General features: G+C 39.9%; 1 protein-coding gene across 1 annotated transcript in view; it reads left to right on the top strand.

The window, feature by feature from the left end:
* The window catches only part of ttc27 (tetratricopeptide repeat domain 27), a 47059-nt gene extending 21812 nt beyond the window's left edge, over positions 1-25247 (top strand). Inside the window, exons 11-20 of the mRNA XM_058652205.1 lie at positions 2399-2494; positions 4701-4823; positions 8242-8469; positions 10116-10214; positions 11001-11053; positions 13066-13231; positions 17226-17423; positions 18083-18194; positions 20887-20987; positions 24488-25247. Of these exons, the coding sequence (XP_058508188.1) occupies positions 2399-2494; positions 4701-4823; positions 8242-8469; positions 10116-10214; positions 11001-11053; positions 13066-13231; positions 17226-17423; positions 18083-18194; positions 20887-20987; positions 24488-24613 (1302 nt within the window). The 3' untranslated portion in view covers positions 24614-25247. The remainder of the gene's footprint in view (positions 1-2398; positions 2495-4700; positions 4824-8241; positions 8470-10115; positions 10215-11000; positions 11054-13065; positions 13232-17225; positions 17424-18082; positions 18195-20886; positions 20988-24487) is intronic.
* The last annotated feature ends 2018 nt before the right edge of the window (positions 25248-27265 follow it).

Raw genomic sequence — 27265 nt, 5'->3', positions numbered from 1 at the left:
GCTTGACGTGTGCAACGTTATTGCATGCAGGGTCTGCTGTGTCTCCCCACATGACTAATATGTATTAATTTCTGATTTATATCTGACTTAGATGTAGAGAGAGAGAGAAGGAATTTCCCCTTCACCTGATATAATTATTACAGCTACTTTTTTGGACTGTGGGAGGAAACCGGGGAACACACAGGGATTTGAACCGGCCACCTTTTTACCATGAGGCAACAGTGCGGCCCTGCTGTACTGCACACGTCCAGAAATTGAAGGCACATTTGACAGTTTCTTTATTGACCCAGTGTGAACTGTCCACTTGAACATACTTTATACTTAACAGTATAGACTTGATATATGTCCTCAGTGGAAGTTATGGTTTCTTATTACACTGAATTAATAAAGGCTACATTTCTTGCTTTTATTCCCAAGGCCAGCAGCAGTGAATCATTTCCAGAGAACCGTTCTCACTTCCAGCTCTGGCTGTATTTATGTCGCATGTACTGCCAGCTGCAAAATCCCATGGGATGAGTAATCTCATCTGCACAGATAATTTTATCTGTGTGAACGTCTCAGCCTCGACTTCACAGAACAACACTCCTCGCGAGTCCATTACCAAAGTCAAAAGATGTGCAGAGCTCCCCTTGGCTCACACGCGCCGCCTCTGAGTTATTGAGTAACCTTGTTCTTTTTTTAAAAAACATCCCCGAGCACAAACAAAGCCATTAATCCGCCACAGCTCCAAACATTATTACGGGTGTTGATCAATAACGTCCTTAAATGACTGAACACGAGTGACATTATGAAAATTGCAGCATGAAAGTTGAATGAGTGAAGAGACTCCGAACATTTGGCTGGAAGACGATAGTGAAAGAAAATTAAACGTGGATTTATTTTTCTCCTTCAAATATTTTCCAGCTCGAGGCCGGGTACTGGAGAGGCAAATTGTTAATAATAAATGTAATAAATGTCATTTTCTTAGTTATACTTTATGTAGTTGGAATGATTTTTCTCCAACGGATCCAGGTTTATTAAAAAAACTGAACCACATTCCATATTTTTTCACTCTGCAGGAACAGAAATTGATTTTATACGTTATTGTTCGTTTTCAGGGACTCAAAAATAATAGGACAAACTGAAATCATGAATAAGAGGCTTGTTTTAATGCTTTCTGGCTTTGAGCGTCCTCGTTTGCAGGTCTTTCTGCCTCCAGTTTAGTCTCCACATCAGGTGGATGACTTGGTCACTGAAGAACATTCCATTTCATTCCCCTCTAAAGCTCCTGTGCTGCTTCTGCATTATGTATATTATGCATCTGTAATGTAAAATGCCGGCTGATCAGTTTTTCAGAGTTTGGCTGAATGTGAAGACTTTTTTAGGTATTTTCTAGAGCATTCTAAACCAGCCTTCCTGTTCTTCAGTGTTATACACGATAATTATCAAGCCTGATAAATTGTCAATTTAATTAAACCTGATAATCAGAGTCATGTCTTGGTCCCGTCTGGACGTTTTTCTCGGTGGCTGATTGACGATGACAGTGCCACGTGTTCAGCTGGGAAGTGTAAGGATTGAAATAATGCAGCATTTTTGTATTTAGCTTTGTTTCATAAACTTAAATTGGCGTTTCTCATCAATGCTATGGTAACAGAAACAGACTAATGCCACTGCAGGAGGACTCTCACGGAGAATAAAGATGGTTAAATTGAAATATGCATGGTAAAGCCATACAGACAATACAAGGAGGATTCCTTATAAAAAAAAAAAAAAACACATTCAGGTTTTCACCAGTAGTAGTAGATAACTTTATTATCCCTGTGGGGCAGTTGGCGCTACTTTGTTACTGCACACAGATGACAGACATCGTCCATCAGACAACAACAGACAGCATGAGGAACGTTCTTCTTCGCTGGTTTCACATACTTAAACGTAGAAATATTCCCGGGTGTGTATAAATAACAGTGTTGTTAATAGAGCTGCAACTAACGATTATTTTCATAATCGATTAGTCTGTCGATTATTTTCTCGATTAATTGATGAATCGTTTGGTCCATAAAATATCAGAAAACCATAAAAAATGTTGATCGGTGTTTCATCAAACCTGGAAATGATGATGTTCTCAAATGTTTTTTGTCCACAAACCAAAATGATTGACTTTTAATGATTAATTTGTTATCCAGAGCAAAGACAAGAAGAAAATATTCACATTTAAGAAGCTTAAACAATCAGAAATCTTGTTTTAATCATGAAAAAAGCTTCAAACCGATTAATCGATTATCAAAATAGATGTCGATTAATTAAGTAATCGATTAATAATCGATTCATCGATTAATAATCGATTAATCGTTTCAGCTCTAGTTGTTAATGCAGTAGAAGTTGCTGCACACATTCACTTGCTCCTCCCCTTCTTTTCCAGGCTCTAGTTGACGGCTTCGAAGACAAAAACTGTCCTGTGACCGAGCGCCTTAAAGTCTTCTACTGCTGCCAAGCTCCAACCAGATGGACTCTGCAGGTACAAAAATCATTCATTTAAATTATTTGGTTAATTCATTAGGTATTTTTTGACCAAATCGACCGCTAACTGGTTTGGAAAATGTTGGTGTTGGTGTGCTTGTAAATTCAACACTAAAAATTCAACACTTTTGTTTTAGAGCCTGTCAAGCTGTCCTGTATCACACAGCACATAATATGCCTTTTGTGAGTGAATGGGTGAATGGGCAAAAAGTGCAGTGTAAAGCAGCTTTGAGTGGTCATCAGGACTAGAAAAGTGCTATAGAAAAACAGACCATTTACGATTCACATGTCAGTCAAACTTTATTGATGTCGCACTTTTCATGCAAGGCAATGCAGCTCAGTGTGTTTCACAGGCTAAAGACAGAATCAAAGAATGCAGCTGTTTCCACTGACATGGCTGTTATTAAAGGATAAATGAAAAAGTGATATGCTATCATGGAACTCACAAACAGCCATGAGGGAAAACACTGGAGGGGTTAGGGAGGTAAAAGAGAAATTAAAAACCTAAATTATAACAGATACAATGTAAAAATCAGTACTTAAAATAAATAAAAACAACGAAAGATAAGATAAGCTAAACATGATAAAATATTAAGTGACACTGAAGGGTAGAATTAAATCATTTGTGTTGGAGCCTAAAATTCGGTAAAAAGAATTCAAGCCAAGTAATAAACTGAGTTAAAAAGGAACGTCATAAGTTTGCTTTGAAAAATATGAACATTCACTGCTGCCCTCTAGCCTTTAAGGAGGACGAGGACCATAATAACTGAAAAAGGCCTCAGTTTGTTTTAACTGAATATAATGCTGCTCCTGAAGACCTTTGTGTTCGCCATGGTTTATACCTTGAAAGCAAATCTGATATATAAGTGTGGCTAAGACCATTTAAAAAAGTATAAAAAGTCGAAATTGAGATAAACTCGAAATTATGAGATAAAAAGTCATAATTATGAGATAAAGACATGGACATTTGAGTCTCCCTTAAGAGTTGTTGAAGGACAAAAAGGTGACACCCCTGAATCAATGGGAAAATAAAACATAAAAACATCTCAATGAGATTGCAGAAAATGACACTTTATGACACAGTTTCTGAACCACAGACCATCATAAGATCTGCAAACACAAACATTAGATGCTGCCTTGACTAAAATGGAGTAGAATAAGCAGTAATAGGAAGATTTTGATGTATCCTAGAGATTGAAAGAGGAGTACTGCAAAGATGGAGGGAGCAGTCGGGGAGGAGACACCACCCAGGTGGCATGTAATAACTGATAACAGCAATAAAGCTAAAATTGAAGAGTACCTATTGCTGCCTGGGGACTTGAAAGTGGGTTTAGGAGGAGGATTGCAGCAGCAGCACTGTGATGCATTTCCTCTTCACAGAAGAACCATTCCCTACATTAACAAAGCACTGAAGGCCTTTTTATGTCAGGCTGTGTGTGTGTGTGTGTTTTATCATTGTGTGTTGTAAACTGAATTTTACACCTTTTGGAGTGAGGGGTTCAATACATGCTGTTGGTTTAGCACATTTCAGGCCAATAACTCCACCTCACGCATGGTCGGGTCGGGTGATTGGACGAATGTATCGTGTATCGGCGATGGCCAGTTGTTATTTTGGGGGCTGATTTTGTCGCTCTATCTTGTTAATTTACTGGTCTGACGGCTGGGAGAGAGACTTCACTCCCCATTACATGGTCCAACACTTACACAGGGCAGCGGGTCACTCTTTTCCAATCAATAGATTTCATTATATTCTCTGACATAAGAAATTGTGACCGATTGGAAAATCTAAAATTACGAGGTCAGATGGAGAGCTGATCAGAGCTGCTGCGACTCCACGGTGGACCAACCTGCCTAATGAGTCTAACATTTATACATATTTTGATGGTGGGAGGAAACCCACACAGACTAAGCCAGTGCTAACCTCTAAGCCACTAAAAAAGAGATGGTCCCGGACCACTTGCAACTGAACTCTGCAGCGGGTTCATCACTGGTATGAACTCTATCAGCACCTTTGACTGGAAGTGTAGTATTTACAGCTTCAGCCTCAGTGTTCTCATCTACATCTGCAAGTGAGGAGATGGAAAAACAATGAAGAGCCTGTGATGCACGGAAATGAGAACAGCTCGGCGCGGCGCAGCCAAGTCTGTTAGCATTGTTGACAACTTTAAGAGCCACCATCATGGCTGCTGTGTCTTCCTCTGCAGAAACAACTGGCCAGTCTGCTGATGGACCTCGGCTGCACCAGCTCAGCTCTACTCATGTATGAGAAGCTGGAGCTGTGGGAGGATGCAGTTATCTGCTATGAGAGGCTGGGCCAACATGGCAAGGTAAATAACACACACACACACACACAAACCGTCCCGATTTAAGTTTTCATTGTGCCTGTATATATTTTTGAATCTGGCAGGAAATATGGCTTCATACTGCGCTTTTCTGTTTTTTATGTCCCTCAAACTGTCCACATCACTGTAAAGCTGTGTTCAAGAACAGTTACGTTTGTCATTGATTTTGTCCATAATGGAAAAACAACTAGGCCTGGGTTCAAACAATCCATTTTCCATCTATCTCCCATTTTATTGGAAAATGGATGTTTTTATTTGGAACATCCAATATCTATTGATAAAATCCTTCGATCGATCTCTTAACAAATGACATTTCCTGTGTCCTCTGCACAAATCTTTCAAGACTATCACGATTGTCCATTACTTTGCCATCTAAAGTAGAAAAGCACTTCCTCATGCCACTTTTCAGAAGCTTTGGTGCTGAACTCACAACTGCCTCTGTTTTGACAAAATGTCTGGTGCATTTCTAGGCTGGATATTTTGAACTTCAACAGGTTTTACATTTTGTACTATGACTATTATGACTGGTTATACAGTATTAGATAAAAAGTACATTAATGTAATGACCTTGGGGTAATTTAAACATTAATGTAAACATTAATACATCCCTACCCACAACAGTATTAAAACATTACAGACAACATTTGATCATAGTGTTTCAAATTTGCATCCAGATTGTATCTAGTTTTTCCAAAACTGATTCAGACCACATACAGAGGTAGTTTCAAATGCGTTTCTGATCTGATTTTTCAATTAGAACGTCTTATTCGCTCAGATAGGATCTTAAAGTGTCTGAATGCTTGTGTCCGTCGTGTAGCGTCTCTGTTGCAGCATCGGAAGTGATACACATCCACTTTAGTCAGTGTGTCAGTTTCTGCCGACTGTTTGCATCACATACCGGTTTGGTCGTTTTCTGTTGTTCTGTTGCTCCAGCTGAAAGTATGCAGCTGTTCTATTTTTGCAGAATTCAGCACAAGCAAGACAGGACAACAGTCCTGTCTTAGTTAGATTGATGCATCACGATCCGGTTATTTTCTTCAGGCCATTCAATATGATCGGATGACATTTTTTCATTTTTGTCACAATGCATTCATTAATTGGTTACAATTGGGGTGTGAAGAGGATTTCAAGCAATACAGTAAACAATGTTCCAGAAAATGGTCTCCCACCCTACCTTTAAAAAAAAATGGTTGGATTCAAAGAAAACTATCTATTTACTATTTACTAATACTCTTTGAATATGTTTAGAAACTGTATAAAAACAGCCTCATCCACACGTGATCACTCTGGTATCTTATGATTCTACAGACACAGATAAAGCACCAGGAAACATAATATATAGTACCAAATTAAATGTGACGGTGCAGCATATGCGTCAGTAAAAATTAAACCACATCACATATGGCACAGGTTTAGTGCTGGTAAACAAACACATTGGTTTTGCTGTTGCAGTATATTCTGCATCTTCCACTTCATTTCTGCTGCAGGGAATGATTGTAGTATTTAAAGATTCAGTGGAGCTTTTTCAAAAGTCCTGTTGTGTCACTGCACGCTCACGCCTGCTGATGATCATTCATTTATAATAACCTGTAATGGGTAAATGGTCTGTATTTAAATCATCCCTTTTTTTCTGGTCCTGATGACCACTGAAGCACCACAGTTGAGTAGATTTAGCAAATTTGCTCTTAGCTATGCCTCAAATAATGCCATGGGCACACTTACAACAGGGGTTGTGCAAGCTTCGGATGCCTAGCTTTGCAGACATGAGCTATCTATTCAATCAATCAATCAATCAATCAAACAATCAATCAGACACTATTTTTTATAGCACTTTTCATAAAAAACAATCCAACTCAAAGTGTTTTGCATGATATAAACAAAACAAGGAACCCCACTCCATCCATCAACCACCCCTCCAACATCCTGGAGCTCGTCAGCATGTAGACTAGCCTCCTTCTTAGCTTTTTTTTTTGGTCTGTAGATAAAACTTCTAGTGTCATAGAACTCTACGTGTGAACACACCGCACCGGCCGCCAGACATGAGGTCATGTGAAATCAGTCTGAGGATCTACTCATGTGTACACTCTGTGATCAGAGTCCATTATGACTGTAGCATAAGCTTACAGAGTTAAAGTTCAATGTCTTTGAGCCATGGTTCCCAACCTGGGGTCCAAGCCCCCCCTGGGGCGCCAGAGATCACATGGGGGGGCGCAGAGCTTTGACTGCTCTGAGTTTGTGAGGTTAATATAATTATATTTGTGCATCCCAATCAGACAGTCTACTGTATAATTAGAAGACAGTATCACCCAAATAAAAACTATAATTTCAACCTTTCAATTTATAAAGCTATTTATTACCAACACTTGATCACGTTCCTGTGAGAAACGTAAAAGTACCAAAGACTCACCGGTATCAAAAAAGAAAACAAGGCAATACCTTGGTTTTGATTCAGTGGAAGCACAGTTTTCATCTATACACACTGTGAGAATAGGAACCAAAACCTCCAACTGCTGTTTTTTTTTTTTTTTGTTTCCGGACAGAACAGGCTGTCTGACATTCTTCAGATGTTGTAGACCTTAGATGGTTTACATTTTATTATGTTAGCATTTTCCATTTTTTTTTTCCCCATCCATCCATTTTCTACCACTTTATCCTCCACAGGAGGGTCAGTTGCTGTGCTGTGATAGTCGGGGTCCACCCTGGACTGTTCGCCAGCCATATTTACATTTTGAGTTACTAAAATAATTTCTTCCTTGCGTCCCTGCTGGCAGCCATGTTATATTATTATATACTATTAAGAAATTGTTTAATAGAATTTTAATGTTATAGCCAAAGCCAGCCTAAATAGTGGGACAAGTACCCTATTGCTGCGTTCCATTTCCATTGGAACTTGGAATTGAGAGTGAAGTTCACCATGTTCCAGTTGAGAAGTCATAAATGCAAATGTGTTTCAGGCTAGCCATAGTTAGCTGTTGTTAGCAATACCAGTCTATAACAACGCTGTACATGGTGTTTTTTGCACACAAGCAGCATTACAACATGTTTACTGATATGAAGTGAAACGGTACTTTGTGTACAGCTGATTTATTGTGAAACAAATGCAGAAGTGCTATTGACGGTAAATACAGCAGTGTTTGTATGGAGGCATTCATCTTAGAATCTTATCTCATGGTATGAGTCTCAAAGCATTAGGGGGAGTAATGAAGTGCAACAAGTGGAAATGTGCACATTAGCTCACAATTTACTTGTAATCAAATCTTTTCTGCCGTTGTTCCTCAATCTTCTCTGTGGTGTCTGCAACTCATTTTCTTCCAATCACTCTGTTCAGGATTTTTGTCTGTGTTCGTGTTCAGTCTCACTCCCTCCATGTCATTATTTTCCCCTCTTTTGTTTGTTTGGTTAGGCAGAGGAGATCGTACGCAGGGTGTTGGAAGAGAAGGAGACGCCCACTCTGTATTGCCTACTGGGAGACATCTTAAGGGACCATCAGTACTATGACCGGGCGTGGGAGCTGTCAGGCAAACGCAGTGCCAGAGCCATGCGTTCCAAAGCCCTGCTGCACCTCCACAACAAGGAGTTCCAGCAGTGCACTGACTGCTTTGAGCGGTCGCTGAAGATCAACCACATGCAGGTACAAAGTTAAGCACAGACACTGCTGGGTCATGCTATTTGGTGCATGTACATTTATAATTAAAAAAAAAAAGTTTGGCAAGGATAGCCCATGGCCGAGTGGAAGGGAATTGGGCTTGTAACTGGTGGGTTGTGGGTTTGACTCCCTGCCAGGTCAAGGGCTGGGCTACCTTTGAACAAAGTACCAAACAACCCCATTGCTTCAGAAAGGGAGAGTGTGGAATCTCTGGTAAATCAAATATGCAGATCATCCTAAGTGGCCAACCCAAGAGAGGAAGAAGCTGAAAGGAAAAAATAAATAAATGTAGGGAGTGGAGTTTTGGTTTTACTGTCTGGAATCCATCCATCTTTGACTCTTATAGCACATTCAAAAACATGTATTCCTTTTTCACGTGACAGTAGGGCTGTCAATTATTTTCTCGATTAAACGATTAGATGTTTGGTCCTTTAAGTGTCAAAAAATGTTAATTAGTGTTTCCCAGCTTTGAAGTGATGATGTTTTCTGTCCCAAAATGCCTGGTCGTATAGCTGCACGAAAACGAGCGCTCCCACAGACCCGAGCACTTCCGTTTTTGAGTAAGCTTCTGTTGTCGTTTCTGTCGGCCAAGAGGGGCAAACGCAAATGTTTTGGGACTTGCTGGTGTTTTGGGACTCGCTGGTGTTTTGGGACTTGCCGGCATTTTGGAAATTGTTGGCGTTTTGGGACTCAGTTGTGTTTTGGGACTCACTGGTGTTTTGGGACTCGCCGGCGTTTTGGGACTTGCTGGTGTTTTGGGAATCCGCAGCGTTTGTGAATATGCAGCTCGTTTGTCCTTGTTAGTCGAGGAGGTAGCAGCCTATTTAGCCCAATGTTGTAGTCCTTAGTCATATGGCAGATCTTGGTGTTTTTGCCCATATCCAATAATACATTTTAAAGCCAATATCTGCTGATACCGATATTGTGCCAATAAAATCAGGCATCCCTAATTAGAAATCTTGCTACTTATGGTGTGTTTCCACCGGCTTTACTCGGCTCGGTGTGGCACAGCACATAGTACCTGGTACCAGCTACTTTTTTAGTACCTGCTCGGGCGAGGTTCCAAGCATAGTGAGTAGGTACTACAGCAGACCTGGGCATCTTACGGCCCGCGGGCCACATACGGCCCTTTGGGCTTCCCTGTCCGGCCCACGGTATGTCAGTCATAAACACAGATGGACAACACTGCACTACACCACAGTAGTATAGTATAATAGTATTCATTATATAGTGTAGTAATTTGATATTTTTAATACAGTTGGTTAGTAATTGTGTTTATTGTGTGTTTGTATGCTGCCCAATTTACACAAAAACAATACAATTTACTGCTTTTTTAGATAAAAGAGATAACATTTAATTAAAATTAATTCAAAATTGCCCACTACAGTATGTGAGTGTGAGAGTAAATGATTGTTTGTCTCTATGTTGGCCTGTGATGGACTGGTGACCTGACCAGGGTGTACCTCATCCTCATGTGGTGGATACATTGGTGGAAGATGGATAGATGAATGTATAGCTGCACACTTGATTGAATTTAAATAAGCTTTTAAACAATTTAATGCACATATTTAGCACTCTGTTCACTTTTATTGTTTTACCCACATTTGTGTGTGTGTGTGTGTGTTGGACAGCTTGGTGTATGTTTTTCCCTCGGCTGTGCCTACTTGGCTCTGCAGAACTATGAGGGAGCTGCGAAGGCTTTCAGGAGGTGTGTGGGACTAGAGCCAGATGTAAGTATCTACAAACAACACATGCCCACACACAAACACACACACAGGTTTGTTTGTGTGTCTATTCTTGTTGGGACACTTCCCGGAACCTTGACTACCACAAGTTTATGCCTAACCCTCTTGACAAAGTCACTGTTCACACCTAAATTGGTAAATTGGTTACAAGCACATGTACACACTCATACCAAACAAAATGTCACTGTCTACTGTAAATCATACAGCAAAGACACACACACATCACTTAGCAGAATCCACATCAATGGACCCAACATTAAAGCTACAGTAGGTAGGGTAGCTAGAAAAGACAACATGACAATATAATGGCAGAGCTTCTAAAATTGAGAAACTACATTTTTTTATGTCACCTTGTACACACATCACCTGGTTGGCACATTGTTTATTTGAACATTAAATTTTACACATTTTTGTTTTCAAATTTGAAATATTCTTGAAATATTCAAAAGCAGAATAAGCTGTTTGGCATTCATCGTTGCAACCCACACCATCAACTCTGCTGCTCATCCCACAAATGAGTCACCATTCAAAAGGGAAATAAACAGTCTTTCCAACGGTGTAAGATTTATTGCCAAAAAGCATTGTCCTTATTTTTAAGTTTATTTAGCACAGGCTGTCAACAGGGTCCAGAGGAGTTGTAAAAGTGTGGTTATCTTTCTTAGATCCCCTGATTTACATTGTACAAGATTATCATGGATTTAATTAGAATGCCAAAAACCCTCCTGCATCCTGTAAACTTGACCTAACTTAACTTTGTTTTCTTCCTCTCAGAATGCAGAGGCGTGGAACAACCTCTCTACAGCTTACATCCGCCTCAAAAAGAAGTGAGTAGAGTGTAAATGTGGCCCACTGTATGATAAACAAGTAAGAAAACATAGTTTAAAATAACAAACTCAAATCTCCAAAGATGGTATGCTTGACCGGTCGAGAAAACTCTGTCGTGGTTATATTGTAATATCTGGTTAATATCAGAACGTTGTCATACCAGCAAACGTTCTGATATTAACCAGATTAATAACACTTGAATACTCTGAATAACCCAAATTAGATAAGACTCGGAATAAGAAAATATCAGATAAAGAAACACAAGTCAGTTCATGTGAGTGCTGTGTATTTAAGTATGGACTGTTAAATACAAAGAAAGTGAGTGAGAGGGCACACAGCACATATTCTATTCAACTTGCTCAGTCCACTCTCTCGTCTCCTTGACTTTGAATGAGCAGGAGCTGTTTTTTAAATTATGGATGGGTCGGGGTTTGGCCAGAGGTCGGGTTCACTGGCCACTGGTCAAATTCAAATGCAGAGGATTCATATTTTTAACACTCACAATTCCAATACTGTCCACTGTCAAAGTTTGGACCTGGATCAAGTACATAGTCCATTCCATAGTTTTCTTTTGGGTCTGAGTTACTTATAGCTGTGAATTGTTGATGTTCACACAGTCATGTCCTCATGGGCTCTGAGAATACGGAGGTACTCGGTGAGTGAGTCAGTTTCTCTCAACCTCATGTGCTTTCAGGCCTGAAATTGAAAAACAAAGCAAGAAAGCTTTTATTAAAACCTAGTTGGCACTTTTTAACTTGAAAAGGAGTGTGTTTGTGTGTGTGCCTGCGTGCGTGCGTGCGTGAGTGAGATGTGTGTAATGTGTGTAGTAGGGTATGAGGATGCATTTAGATTCAAACCTGTCTTTGTGAGGACATTTTGACTGGTCCTCACAACTAAAGGCTTTTTGAAAGTTGAGACTTGATTTTTATTAATTGGGTTTAGGTTACTGTTAGAGGTGTGAATCTTTCATAATCTCACTGTTATGACCAGACTTAAGGGAAAACCTGATCACAACATGATCCCAACTCCCAAGAAACCACCAGCAAAACAGCAAAACAAAACCATTTTAAAGGTTTCTTAAAAACAAGCACAAAATGTCTGTTGGCAGTCTGGCTGTGAGTGGTTTGAGGATGTTCAGGCCTCTTATACAGATTCCTCCTGTGCAGGACCAATCAGCTCCGAGGATCCACCTAGACTCACACATATCATTCACTCAAAACATGCACACCTGCAACCCATCTCACAATTAGGGCTGAATGAGTATTCGATCAATTACCAAATAAATCCTCAGCTACTTTGATAATCGACCAAAGTTTTTTTTGATTCTTCAGCTTCTTTAATGGAAGTGTTTTTTTTGCTCCACATCACAAAGAAATCATTTAAACTGATGCATTTTGGTTTGTGGACAAAACAAGATAATGGAGAACATCCAAATTTCCAGATTTGTTAAAAAACTGATCAACATTCTGACAGTTCTTGATTAAATCGAGAAAATAATCAACAGTTCATCCGTCTTCTACCGCTTTATCCTCCACTTGAGGGTTGTGGGTGGTGCTGTGCCAGTCTCAGCTGACATAGGGCCATAGTTGAGGTACACCCTGGATGGTTTGCCAGTCCATCACAGGGACACAACCATTCACTCTCACACTCACCCATCTTTGAATGCATTGAATGAATCTTGTTTCTCATGTGCTGGAGTTAAGAATATTTGAATATTCTATGAATACTACTATTGAATCTTTGCATAACATTTTTGCTAGAAATGCCCATCCCTGTTATTCAGTTGTGATGGTTTGATAAGGGCCCAGGGATTGATTGTGTCTATGGCTGTCCTCAATAAGAAGTCTGTACAAGAATGTGTGTGTATGTTTTCTATCAGCCAATCCCATTTCCACTTTATTACAGTTAATCCCATTGGTATCAGCACATTAATTCTCTTGTGTAAATCCACTCTTTTATCGTTATTTACTTTGTTCCTTGTTCTTTCTCTTTGCATCGCCCTCATCTGCAGAGACAAAGCTTTTTGTACACTACAGGAAGCCCTGAAGTGTAACTACGAACACTGGCAGATCTGGGAGAACTTCATCGTAGTGAGCACTGACATTGGGGACTTTGGTGAAGCCATCAAAGCATACCACCGTCTGATGGACCTCAAGGAAAACTACAAGGACATCCAGGTAAGGGACTGGGCTTAAAAGTCCATTTTGCAATACTTGAGTGTGAAGCGTTGGCATAGTTCAGCCCACATGTCAGGCCAAAACAAATGTAATGACGGCTAATGCCAGTAAGATGTTCTACTTGGTCACCAACGAAAAGATACACCCAACAAAATAAAAAACTAGGTCTCCATCAGAAATGCCAGACCCAAATGAAGGGTCTAATTTCCCTCCTTTTCTGAAGCTTTTTTTAAGCTAAACAAACAAAAATCCCCCCCCCCCAAAAAACTTAATTTTCTTAATTATGCTGGTCTGAGTTTTTTATTTTTTTTATTTTCCCTGTTTAATTTAGTTTTTTTTGCTTTTCATGCTGTACTCACAAGTGCTAACATGCTAACGACATTTTGACTGCAGTTGTTGGTAACACTGTCCAACAAAAATTCCATGGACAGAACAACCTCATCTTTTTTTTCCAACTAAATCTGAGGTTTTCGATTTTTACAGAATATGCAAGTTGAAAGAAGCCACACGAAGCTTCAAATAACAGTATTGGGGGTCTTAAAACCATAAACTTTGTATATGAATTAGCGTTGTTTATCGCTGTGAACCGATTCCAAGTTGGGTGTGGTGATTTTTCGGCCAATCATCTGCGAGTCATAGAGGATACACATTGCTCCTCACTGTTACTGCTGCTTCGAGAAGCTGTGTGTGTTTTCGTCATTGAAGGAAGATGAACTAAATAGACAAGTGACAACGATCTCACTTCTGCTTTACTACGGAAGAAGCAGCTGCAAAATGTAGCCGCAAACTTTCTCCAGAGCTTATGAACAGCAAACGGATGGATTCTTTAGTGGCCGAAAGACAGTGACAGGACATAATTGGAATAATTGGACACATTGAGGCGACATGCTGGACATTGTCTTTTAATAATCCATTGTGCGTTTCAGAACGTTATGTGGCTTCATTGTTATTAGCTAGCTCAGTATTGTTGTTTTAAAATGTAAATGATGTGCACATCGAAACTTGTGTTCGATCAGATGATCGTATTATGAGCTGTGAGCATCTGCTATTAATATGAATAACAAAACAACCTGATGTGCTTGAATAATGTGTGAATGACAGCTTTGGGTATGAAGTACTGACTGTGATGCTAACGATTTAGCAACTATGAGAGTAAGCACATCACTGATCCATCCACACTACACCACCGAGCCATTTAATGTATTTTATTTGATATTAGAAATCTTCCAACCTTGATCCTTCTAACTCTTAAGTATATTACCCTTCGTGTTTTTCATTTTTATGAAATTTATATTCATATTTCATTTTTATTTTTCTCTGGGAACCCTCTGGGACCTCTTCATAGAACCCTCTGGGTCCCTAGACCTGCTATTGATAACCATCGTTGAAACTACTGCAATGGTTTCTGTCCTGTGGGCTAAAAGATATCAGATGTCACTGACAGCTCAGACCAGGAGGGGGTTGGACTATGTAAATGTGACAATACTATCACTTGGCCCCCAGAAGGTGTAAATCTTTTGGGCTAAAATTCTCCCTAAACCAGTTTGAGGAGTCCTTCAAATACTATATGTTCAGATTTCCATGTGTTAGACATTTATGGAAAGCTTAGACACACTTTCAGAATCTGTAAATTAACTCAAAATGCCCTTCAAGAGACTTGTTCCTGGTTTCCTGGCACGTGATTTTACGGGCCGGCAGTTATGCTGCATAAATTGAAGCCTTCTTCATGTTCCAAATGTAAATTGTGGCAGTGGGCGAGTGGGTCCGATCACAGGCTGCAGACAGGTACAAATTGTCATTGGAACGCAAGGCATAGTGGCTTTTGGTTCTCTGAAGAAAAGTGTATAAATAAGCAGGAACCAAGCCAAGAAGAGCCTTATAAACAGAGTCATCCAGTTTATTTTGTTCACTCAGGTAGGGGTACCTCAAAATCTGAGGGCCCCTCCTGCAAGACTATAAAGTAGCTGCTGTGATTGTACTATGGGATGGTCTGAAGCCTGACTGATTTTTCTGAAAATCTTATTGTCTGTTTTTAGCTGTTCAGATTTAAGAGATTCAAACACATCGTCCATAACAGACAGTCTGGAGATGGGACGATAATTATTCAAATCACTAGGGTCTCCACTCTTTAACAGAGGGAGAACCAGAGCAGATTTCCATGTACTGGGTATGGTATTGGAGACTAAGCTAAAAATAGAGGCAATTGGCTCAATATTCAACAGCAATTTTCAGAAAATAAGGCACCATCTTATCTGAACCGGAAGATATTTTGCTGTCTAAATTCACAGCCACCAGCCAGAGGTGAAACTGGTGATCACACAGCACAAACTTACACACAGCTGTCACGTTGTCTGTCTGCTAACTAAAGTAAGAAAGTTACCTCATATATTTTTGTTTAAATGAACTTATTTCCTTTTGATTTTACCAATTGAAGCGATATTTTCAACCATTTTCTTTTTTACAGTGTAGTTCTATGGTCTCTTTGGAAATGAATTAAACTAGTATTTATAAGAGAATGTATAAAAGTGATTTATCATTAATAGTTGGTGACTAGTTTATAGTAACACTATACAAACTGTTTCTTTGAATATCAAAAGAATGAAACCTGCTCTGTTTGCAGCTCTTTGAAGCAAACTGTGAAAGTAAAAAAACAGCGTGAGTAAAATATGTGACGTCCTCGGAAGTTATATGTAGGAATATAACCTTTCTATTGGCAGAGTCATTTATAGCAAAAAGAAAAGCGACCCTTAATTCATGTCTGTATACATACACACCCACCAATACGCTCAACGTAAGCGATGAACCATCAGCTTTGAATAAATGTAGCAAATGAGCCAATTCATTCTCTCCGTCGGCCCTGTAGGGATTTAAATCTTGCTGTTTTGTTATCTGTTATCTTTAACGAAGTCGTCTTTCAACCCTGTGAGAACAGTTAGAATCACAATTCTGTTGCAGAGATATTATATGTGGTTTTGGCTGAATACTAAAACTCGTTTTTAATGTTTTTCAGGATAATTGCTCAGGACTTTTTTACGCTGTATTTGTTTTTTCTATTTGCTGTGCCCCTGTTTTGGGCAGTAATTCTCCCAGCAGCACGTTCATTTATTCTGGTTGTGTTTCTCATCAATAAAGCTCCTAGACTGCAAATCAGAAAAAGGTCAGCAGCAGCCTCCATTCAACACATCCCTGAGTAAATTGAATGTTGCTTTGCTGTAATCTTTATTTATTTTGTGAGGGAGATTGTGCTTGGTTGTTGTTTGGTTTAGTGTATGTCTTTTGTTTTATTTATTTATTTTATTTATAATTTATTTGCTTAACAACATCCTTTGTTAATCCTTTGTATAAGTGAATTTAATTTGTTTGTTTGTCATTGTGTTGAACACGTAGCTCTTTTGTCAGCCAATTTAGTCGACATGGTGACTTTCAAATAACAGTAGGGCTGAAATCGATAAATAATCAATTGATAATGAATCTGTTTGAGGGTTTTTTCATTATTGAGACAAGCTTTCTGATTTTTCAGCTTCTTAAATGTGTTTCTTTGATCCGTGCAGCAAAACAAACATGGACATGACTCACTGTACTGTAGGCTACTCGTCCAATATGGCACTGCTGCGTCTTTGAAGTGGGTGCATCGTTGTCTTTGGAAAGTTGTAGCGGGATCATGTCAATTGTACCCGGATACAAAAATGCTATTTTTTGATTGGCTGTTACATTTCTTAATTGATTGGCTGCTGCGTGGCAGGAAACCCTCTCGATAAGTACATACATGTATAGACCATGTACTCTTCAGATACAAGTAGCTCTGTTCATCTAACATCTCCATGTAAACTTCACTCTGCAATCTCAGTGATCAGAAGCACGTTCCTCACATGACTCCTCTCTTTCGCTTCTTTATTGAAAGCTAAGTCATGCAGCAGATTAATAAATAAATCATTTCCTGTGGTGAAACAAACGATGTGATGTAAGCTTGAATGTGGCGTTTTTCTCTTGGCAGATTCTACAGGTGCTGGTCAGAGCGGTGGTTGGAAACCTGATAGACAGTCAGGGAGAACCGGCAGAAAAGCAGCGGTCCAAACTGAAGGAGCTCCTGGGTCGAGTCACCTCCCGCCACAGCAGCGACGCTGAGATATGGCGACAGTATGCCCTGCTGTACGGTGACGGCCACAGCTCCAACACTGAGGACAACGACAAGGTCAGTGCCACGAGACGAACGTCTCTTCACTGTGAATGTTGTAAACAACTGAGGCTGAGAATCAAAGCGGCTCACCTTAACGTCTGGTTAGGAAGGTAGTGGTGAACTGCACGGCTCCTACGGTGTGCTGTTCAAATAGGTTTTATAGATTCTCAAGAAACCATCAGATTGATAATTAACCTTTTGGATGTAAAAGGAGTGGAACTGATGCCTGATGTCTTTATTCTTGAAAGCTTGAATTAGTTTTCTTCACTATGGCCCTTATACATAATAATAATAATAATAATAATAATTATACATAATCGGGACGGCTGTGCTGGCAGCGTGTGAACGTATGAAAGATGAGTGATATTAAGTGAATGGGTGAATGCAAAACTCTAGTGTAAAGCAGCGTTGAGTGGTCATCAAGACTAAAGAAGTGTTATATTTTACTATTAGAGTGATGAAAATGTGGGTTTTTCAGAAAAAGGGAATCAGTGATGTGAATAAAAACTAAATGGAACTTGATCGACATGGTGAGAAATGATGGAGTGAATGTTGTGAGCGTTGACATATTTTGACCACGGATGAACAAATGAATTTGATGAGTTGTGTCGTCAGCGGGAACACTGAGTAGAAATGAAAACAGTGTCTTTGTGTTTCTCTGTGTGGATTCGTAGGCTCTGCAGTTCTTAGCGAAGTCTCATCGCTGTGAGGTTCAGACTGGCGGCTGGGAGAACGTACCAAGTCTCTTCAAGGAGGTAATGGACAGATCCATTCACATGGGAGAAGGTGAGAGAACCACACACACAATCATCATCAACACACACACACACACACACACACACACACAGCAGGCATCATATCTCATATCTCATAACTCCTGAGTCTCCTTTGTTGAGGCCACGTGCTGATACACAGAGAGAGTTTATTCAAAATACACCGAAGTGCAACAACAAAAACCCCGGGTCGTTTGGCATGCATGTGTTTTTTATTTCTCATGGGATTAAAGGTTTGCGTTCAAACTGTTTTTATGTGTTCAAACACGATTTATGTGATGCTGCCTATCTTGCCCCGGTCTCGCTTGGAGAAGAGGTTTTTAAATCTCTCAGTGGGTTTTACCTGGGACCACACAGTTGGTGTAGTGGTTAGCACTCTTGCCTTTGGAGGCCCTCCAGTGTGGGGTAGATAAGATAAGATAGTCCTTTATTTGTCCCGCAGTGGGGAAATTTGCATTGTTACAGCAGCAAGACAGTAAAGATAAAGATAATAAGCAATAATAAACATGCATTACCAAAAAGAAAATAACATACTCAGATATTAACACTTAGGCTATAAAACTTAGTTAAAGATAGAATGTTGAATGTACATTATAGACAGCACAATATACACAATATGGACTTGAAATTTACAGTATAAATATGTATAGGTTTGTATAATTTACAGTATATTCCACATGGAAGGGAGGAATGAGGAGCCTGGTAATGTGTGGTCTACTGCGAGCAGTGCTTGTTGTACAGTCTAACAGCTGCAGGAAGGAAAGGACCTGCGATACCGCTCCTTCAGACATGTAGGATGTTTCAGTCTGTTACTGAAGGAGCTGCCAAGTGCTGTGATGGTGTCCTGCAGGGGGTGGGAGAGATTGTCCATCAGAGATGATAGCTTGGTAGCCATTCTCCTCTCTCCCACCACCGCCACTGGGTCAAGGACACATCCAAGGACAGAGCTGGCTTTTTTACTCAGTCTGTCCAGCCTCTTCCTCTCCGCAGCTGGGATTCTACTGCCCCAGCAGACCACTCCATAAAAAAATGGCTGATGCCACTACCGAGTCATAGAAGGTCTTAAGGAGTTCTCCCTGCACCCCGAAAGACCTTAGTGTCCTCAACAGGTAGAGTCTGCTCTGACCCTTCCTGTAGAGCGCAGCAGCATGATGATGGGTAGGGGGCATGACCTTCTCTGCCATTTTGGTGACCCTCCGGAGCTCCTTCCTGTGAGGATGTTCTCCATGGTGGAGCGGTAGAAGGACACAAGCCTATAAGAGAGAGTTGTCTCTTAATCCCACTGTACTTTCCACAGATGTTTTATCGCAGTCAGACACAGCACAGCACGGAATTTTCCGTCAGATGTGAGTCTTGGAGAAAGTATTGTTGGTGATAGTATTATGTCAGCTGACCTCTGACCTCCACCCTCCTCCTCCTTTTCCTTTTCCTCTTCATGTTTAACTTTCACACATGCACCAACATTCCAACACGTCATGTAACTTGTGCAGCATGTGAGGGCGGAGCTACGCTGTGTGTGTGAGTGTGTCTGTTTGTGTTTGAGAATTTGCCATAAAACAATATCATTTCAAATCCTCCTCTGTACTGAACTAAATACCAGTGCTCTTCATTATAAAGCCACACAGCTGTGTCTGTCCTGCAAATATTTCACAAGAAAAACTTTGTTTAAAAAAGTCCATTCCAGTGCGTTAACTATAAACAGACATATCACAGTTTAGCTTGTTTAAACTGACGTCACAGATCCTTTTCTCTCTATGGCCGATATATTATATATATTATATTTTTATCTCTCCCTCTGTCTCCCTCCCTCCCTCACTATAAAACCTGCATTTTATTTTCCTGTCTGGTTTCCATCAACAACATTATTCCTAATCACCAGTTGTAGTGTAGTGGACTGTGCACCTGTATGTAGGTATGTGAACTATTCATTGCTTTGGTACAAACATCTGTCTTTTGTCTGCAGTCACGTTCAGCACACAGATCACATGATAAACACCCGGATGACAACATTCTTTTGGCTTCTCCCTCTCTTTGGGTCGCCACAGCAGATGATCCTCCCAGAGAAAGAGGGAGAGCGAGAGCAGGACTGTAGCTAAGCTGTGAGGGCAAAACTACCTCATTTCTGAGGAGCTGGTTCAGTTTCTGGCTAATTGTCTGTTCCTTTTGTCGGGATAAGTCTTTGTTTAGATTGCTCAAATATATGGAAGTCGATGCGGAGTCCTGTGCAAACCTTCAGAGCAGAGAATGTTGTTAGTAAGTTCAATACTTCAATACTATCTTTCATTATAAGACGTGACAGGTTCAGTATCAGCTCCTTTCAACTAGTCGTTCAGTTTAGGAAAATTCAGATTAAACATCACTGTCTTATTATTGTGTTATTGGCCGATTACAGAAGCCTACGATCTTTTTTCAGTCGGTTATCTCGAGATCACAGAATAACCACTTCATGATCATGGGAGAACGAGGCAACAGACTGACTTATCAGCTCGGCTTCCTTGTTAATAAGGGTCCACAGGGCAAGATATAGGCAGCATCACATAAATCGCATTTGAATACATAACAGTTTGAAACCAAACTTTTATTCCCACATTCAAAATACTAATAATTAAACTTCAGACAAAAAGTGCTGGTGACATCCTAGAGAAATAAAACACCGTGATATAAAAACAGCTAAAGGATCTTTTCTCTGGATCTCTGTCTTTCAGTGACCATCAGTTGCAGTGAGAAGAAGACAAATCCAGCTGAAGCTCTGCAGATGCTCTCCTCCACCAGGCTGAGTCTACGCAGTGTAGCCACCAAAGCTAAGGTAAAGTGACTGCACGACACACGACGTCTTTGCCGTGATTCATGTCTGGAAATTTACTGTCGTCACCAAAATAATTGCTATTCATATTATTATTGTGACAAATGTAAATGATGTTTGAAAATATTAGTCGCGTACTTAAATGTGAAGGGCTTTCCATCTGTATTCTACATTTTCTGATCTGTATCCGTTAGCTTTGAGAAAATATGCACAAATATTGGATGAATTAATGTTAAAGAAATGTGTTGCTATCATTGTGAAAAAAATGTTAACATGTTGTAACAAACATGTTACTAAAGTTATAAACGGCAAAAGTTCCAGTGTTATAGGGCGGAGCTTTGATAGGAGTGGGTGGGACATATCTGATGCATTGTTCCAGTCATATGGCACTTTTCCATTATTCATTTCTCGCACTACTCGACTCTACTCGGTTTGGTATCAGTCATGTCCTTTCCATGACTTCATAGCTCCTCCTTAATGTGGGCGGAGTCGTCATGGCACAACTGCACGAAACTGCTGTGACGTGGTTTTATATGCGTCACAAACACACAAACTCGTGCCGGTCGAAGCAGTTGTTTTTCGGTGTAACTGAATCATTAGAATCAGTTCATTAAAAAGGTTTGTTCACCAGGTTGTGATTCGGCTCACGATCACCAGCTTTCTGCAGTGTTGTCTCTAAATACACCACACTCTGTTAAATATTGGGATTATAGAGATGTCCATTGCTAAGTGTTGGAGATGAACAGTTTTGATTATTATTATGATTATTGATGGCGCAAGAAGTGCTGTCAGTTAAACATGTTATTAACGGCGTTAACACAAACCCATTTTAACGACGTCAATTTTTTTATCGAGAGGTTGTTCTTTTTGGCCTCGCAAACTTTGTAGTTTTTTTCACATACTGTTGCAACCATAGATATATATAAAGGTAAACTTATAAATATATTTATAAATATGCAGTGTCATAATAACTACATCTCTGACGTTTATAACAAGCCAAACCGGTTGAAAATCGGTAGATAATTCAGCAAGTTATCGTTATGTGGTACATTAAATAGTCCATGTACCACTACAAGGTCAAGGTCAAATTTAATTATAATGCACATTTACAACAACCGTTGCTGCCCAAAGTGCTGTACACTGGCAATACAAAATGTCAACAAATTTAAAATACATAGTTAAGTTACAAACAATAGCAATAACAACAACCACAAAATAAAAATAAAATCCTGCTCAGCTTGTGCTGAAGGCCCTTGTAAACAAATGGGTCTTCAAAAGAGATTTAGAAACATTCAAAGACTGAGCTGTTTTAACGCTCAAGGGAAGACTGTTCCAAAGTGTGGGCGCCGCAACAGCAAAAGCACGGTCACCCCTCGATTTCATTCGTGATCTCGGTACAACTAGCAATGAATCCTGTAGCTCACTGGGAGCCAGTGCAAGGAGGCCAGAACAGGAGTTATATGCTCATATTTCCATGAGCCAGTGAGCAAGCGTGCGGCAGCATTCTCTCTATGGCGATGGATGGAGGCCTGGTCTAAATCATAGAATAGCGAGTTACAGTCGTCCAACCGACATAAGGGCATGGACTACACGCTCTAGATCAGCGTGTGGTAGGTAAGGCTTGACTTTACTGAAAAGGCGTAACTGGTAAAAGCCTACTTTTACAACCGAACTAATCTGCTGATCCAACTTGAAGGAGCTGTCAATAATCACACCCAGATTTCTGACTGATCGAAAAATCAAAAGGATTTCCAAACCCCCTCCTTTACCCCCTCCCAACCCCGCTCCTTTAGTGTGGGCGCTATCTGTATTTGGTTTTAAAGGCAAATAGACTTGAACATCATCAGCAAAACAGTGAAACAAAATATTGTGTTTTTGAAAAATGGACCCTAGGGGCAGCAAATACAAAGAAAATAATAACGGGCCTAAAATAGAGCCTTGGGGCACTCCACAGCTAAGAGGGGCCACCCTCGAGCTAAAAGGGCCCAAGTGGACAGAGAAAGAGTGGCCCTCAAGATACGACTTGAACCATTGTAAGGCTGTGCCTTTGATGCCCACACAGTCCTCACAGTGTCGAGAAAGCAAAATTTGGTGATCCACAGTGTCAAAAGCTGCGGATAAATATAAAAGCAGAGAAAGTGGAAAAACCAGAGTCAACCGATAAAAGAAGATCATTAAAAACGCTTAAAAATGCTGTTTCAGCACTTGTTATGGGTGAGCGAGCTGACTGATGGCCGCCCTGTGCGGACATTCGACACTCCACCTTAAAACATCTAGCCTTTATATATATATATATATATATATATATATATATATATATATATATATATATATATCTCTATGTTGCAACCATAGATAGCTAGACAACTAGTAACGTTAGAGAAACTCACCACACTGGCTCTAGCTAGACCGGAAATAAAACAGGCACGCGAGCCGCCCAGAGAGTCGTAGGCTAACGTTACGTTTTGAGTGGATGGCGAGCGCTGTGCACTTCTCCGTATCCAACGCAGCCTGGATCATTTCTCCACGCACTCCCCACATCCAAGTAATGATGTATGCAGTGTTACCAACCAAGCTGGCAGACCCCCGAACCGTAGTAAGGAGACCACCGAAGACCGCTAGCTCCTTTAGCTCGTCACTTTATTCACACACTGCAGGTGATACACAGCCTCTCTTATTATTGTGTGGCTCTCACAATAAGAGGAAGAACTCCAAATATGCAGTGTGACAGAGATATTGTCTCAATAAGAAAAAACATTAAATATTTGAGTCATTTGACAGCACTAGTTACGATACAACAACAAAGAAGGAGCATGTCCATCCCTAACCAGCTGACCAGTCTTCAACATTTGATTTCATCTTCAAACGAACCAAAAACACCGCAGTGAAATGACTGATGCAAATGTAAATCCATCCTTTTCCTGCACCAATAAACGAACAGCAAACACGGGTTTAGTCCAGGACCTTGTCAGCATAATCTGTCAGGAGTTGTATAGTTTCGTCTTCTGTCATTGTAAAAAAACATGACTGTGGCTTGTTAGATGATAATCTAATGTATGCTCAACAACAATAGGCTCTGCATGAGTAATATAGCAGTGATAATATGGTTGAAAGAATGTAAATATGAATGTGTAAACCCTCCTGCTCTCCTTGTAAGGTGCCTGCAGTGATGGTGAAGCTTTATTAAATGTCACAGCATAAATGCTGCTTGTGTGCGACTGTATAAAACATCCATTTAGAGCTGCTCACACTGTGTGATGGTGTTAGAATGAGAAGAGAAGAGTCAACAGTCTCTCCTCCCTTAGTCTAGTAATGTGTGATCATTTCCCCCACAAAAGTTTTTTTTTTTTATGGTTTTTCTTCATTTAGTGTGAGGGTCTAAGGATAGAAGGTGTCACCTGCTCTAAGCTGGGCTATAAAAAATAACATTGACTTAACATGACAATGTCTGGACATCAGTGCAACGCCACAATGTTGTGTTGTGCTTTTCTTGTTTCCTGCAGCAAATGCACACAGACGTGGCCACGGGTCAGATCCACGATGAGCTGCAGGATGGCGTAGCTGCTGTGGAGCGACTCATCACAGAGCTGCAGACGCTGAGTGCAAAGCTGCGTGACCAATCACAGTGATCTTCCTCCAGACACGAGAGCACTGCAGCTGTGAAGCCTCCCTGCTCTAAACCAACCACAATCTCTGGATTATTAAACTAGAATGTAAAGTCACTCAGTCGGTCATCAGGATGTTTTTGTATTTTTATGTCCACATTGGAAAGAAAACAACGACTGTAAGACGGCGTTTCTCAAACTTTCTCAGTCCAAGGACCATTTAACCCTTAAAGAACCACTCACGGACCACCTAACTCGAAATATCCCAGTCAGCGGTGTCGCAAACCGGGTCCACTGCACTGCTCAAGTCAGACAATGCCACAAAAACATAGGCTACTAGCAGTGCTTCATTTGTAAATCATAAGGTGCCGGAACGCAAAGTATTATGACAGCGCAGGGATGACGAGACGGGCACAGTTCCCAGAGTGCTGAACAACAACATGCAAATGCTGTGGGACTCACAAGCCTCAATTTAAAATAATATCCATGGTATAAATGTTTTGACAATACTTTACAATGATTAAATGCCCTTTCATATTAATTTCAATGTCGTTCATAATTAATTTGCATATCATTTCAAAGATCAAAGTACAAAGTGAAAATAAATGGATGTGTAATGTGAATACAGGTGATAGTAAATATGAGGAAGCAAAATGTGTGAGAAAGTGTGTTAATGGATGAACAGAAATTGAATTTAGACATAAAAGCCCCTTTTATTTGTTTTCATTTATAACTTTAACCTTAAAACTGTTTAATTAATGAATGCATTGACATATGTACAGTATATGAAAGCATTTCACTGCTTTCTCTTCCCCATCTCTTGACGCTACTGTTGAGGCTTTTGAAATCATGTGGACAGAACGCAGTTCAGTTGCGAGGCGAGCAATGAATATATGTTCGATATATATATATACATATGTGTATAAATATGTGTGTATATACACATATATATACATATATGTGTGTGTGTATATATATATACACATATGTGTGTGTATATGTGTGTGTGTATATATACATATATGTATACATACAGTATATGTGTGCATATATATACATATGTGTGTATATATATATATACACATATGTGTGTGTATATATGTGTGTGTATATATATATATACATATATGTACACATATATGTGTGTGTGTATATATATATATACACACATATATGTATATATATGTGTGTGTATATATATATATACATATATGTATACATATGTGTGTGTGTATATATATACACATATGTGTGCATATATATACATGTGTGTGTGTATATATATATATATGTGTGTAAATATATATACACATATATATATATATTTATGTGTGTGTGTATATATATATATATATATATGTGTGTATATATACATATATATGAACAGCTGTATCCCACAAAACACTGCCACTGGTCATCTGCATTTGTTTTGCCCTGATAGACAGTGAGTAGACGGTGAGTGATGCGTTGTCACTTTTCAGCTCCTGTGTAGTGAACAGCAGCATTAGTGTCTTTACACACGGGGGAATCTCTCCTCTGATTTTCTTGACTGTGCTAACCAGGCTCGTTTTCTTGGCTTGTAATGTTTTTGCCAACTCAAGTGAAGTAAAGAAGTTATCTTTAGTGATGTCGCTGCCCTTATCTGTGTAAGGCTCCACCAATACCAACACCCCACTGTCTCCGAGCCTCTGAACTGGCCTCCGCGTGTCGTCTCTTCCCAGGTATGGCACGACATTCACTACATATTTAGTGTCGGCATCAGCAGCGAGCCGGAACTTGATGCCAAATTTCTGTGGTTTGCTGAAGATGTAATGGATGAAGCTGCATCTTGCCTTTGTGGGATAGAGCTGTTCATCCACAGTAATGTTGACACCGGCTTTTCAGTGCATCAACAGATCTCCAACTCTCTCAAATGACGTTAAATCTTAATAAACAACATGAAATTCTTGGGGTTTGTTCTGTGGATTTTATTTTTCTACATTATTTTTAAAATTTTATAGTATTATAATTTTTTTTTTCTTATGTTATACTTCTTAGGTACCATGTCGGCCCAAATAAGTCTCGGAACGCAGGCCAAAGCCCAGAGGTTAACCCCTGGTTACTAGTTGATTTGATATTGAAAACAGACAAAACTGAGCTTTAAATTTTAAGAGATGATCCTTGCTTTTTCACCTTGCGGACCACTAGGGGTCACTCACTGACCACCAGTGGTCCGCGCACCACGCTTTGAGAAAGGCTGCTGTAAGACATCAAAGGGACAAAAATAAGACTTTTATTAATTGGTGTTTTATTGACTGTTGTGGAATCTCTGTTCTGTTGCTGCAACAAGTAATCGAGAATTCATCGATTACTGAGTTGATCACCAACTATCATCATTTTTGGGACCAAATTAATTAAGAGAATCAATTTGAATGTGCTCTGGTTTTTTGCTTCTCTATGACACGATAATCTAAATGATTATTATGAAATTAAAAATCATTATTTTGAGGTTTGGAAACATTTTATGACAGCAGTCTAACGTGGCTCCCCGGGTGCAGATAAGTGCTGTCCACTGCTCCTGCGCCTAGTTTGTGTGTGTGTTCACTCCTGGTTTGTGATAAGGATGAGTTAAATGCAAGAGGCCAAATTCACTGTCACTAAGTGTGTGTGCAAAAATGAGTCATTCCAATACTTGGT

The sequence above is a fragment of the Solea solea genome, chromosome 15, assembly GCF_958295425.1.
Source record: "Solea solea chromosome 15, fSolSol10.1, whole genome shotgun sequence".
Classification (NCBI taxonomy): Eukaryota; Metazoa; Chordata; class Actinopteri; order Pleuronectiformes; family Soleidae; genus Solea; species Solea solea.
The sequence above is the reverse complement of the archived record's forward strand: the minus strand, read 5'-3'. Positions and strand labels throughout refer to the sequence as shown.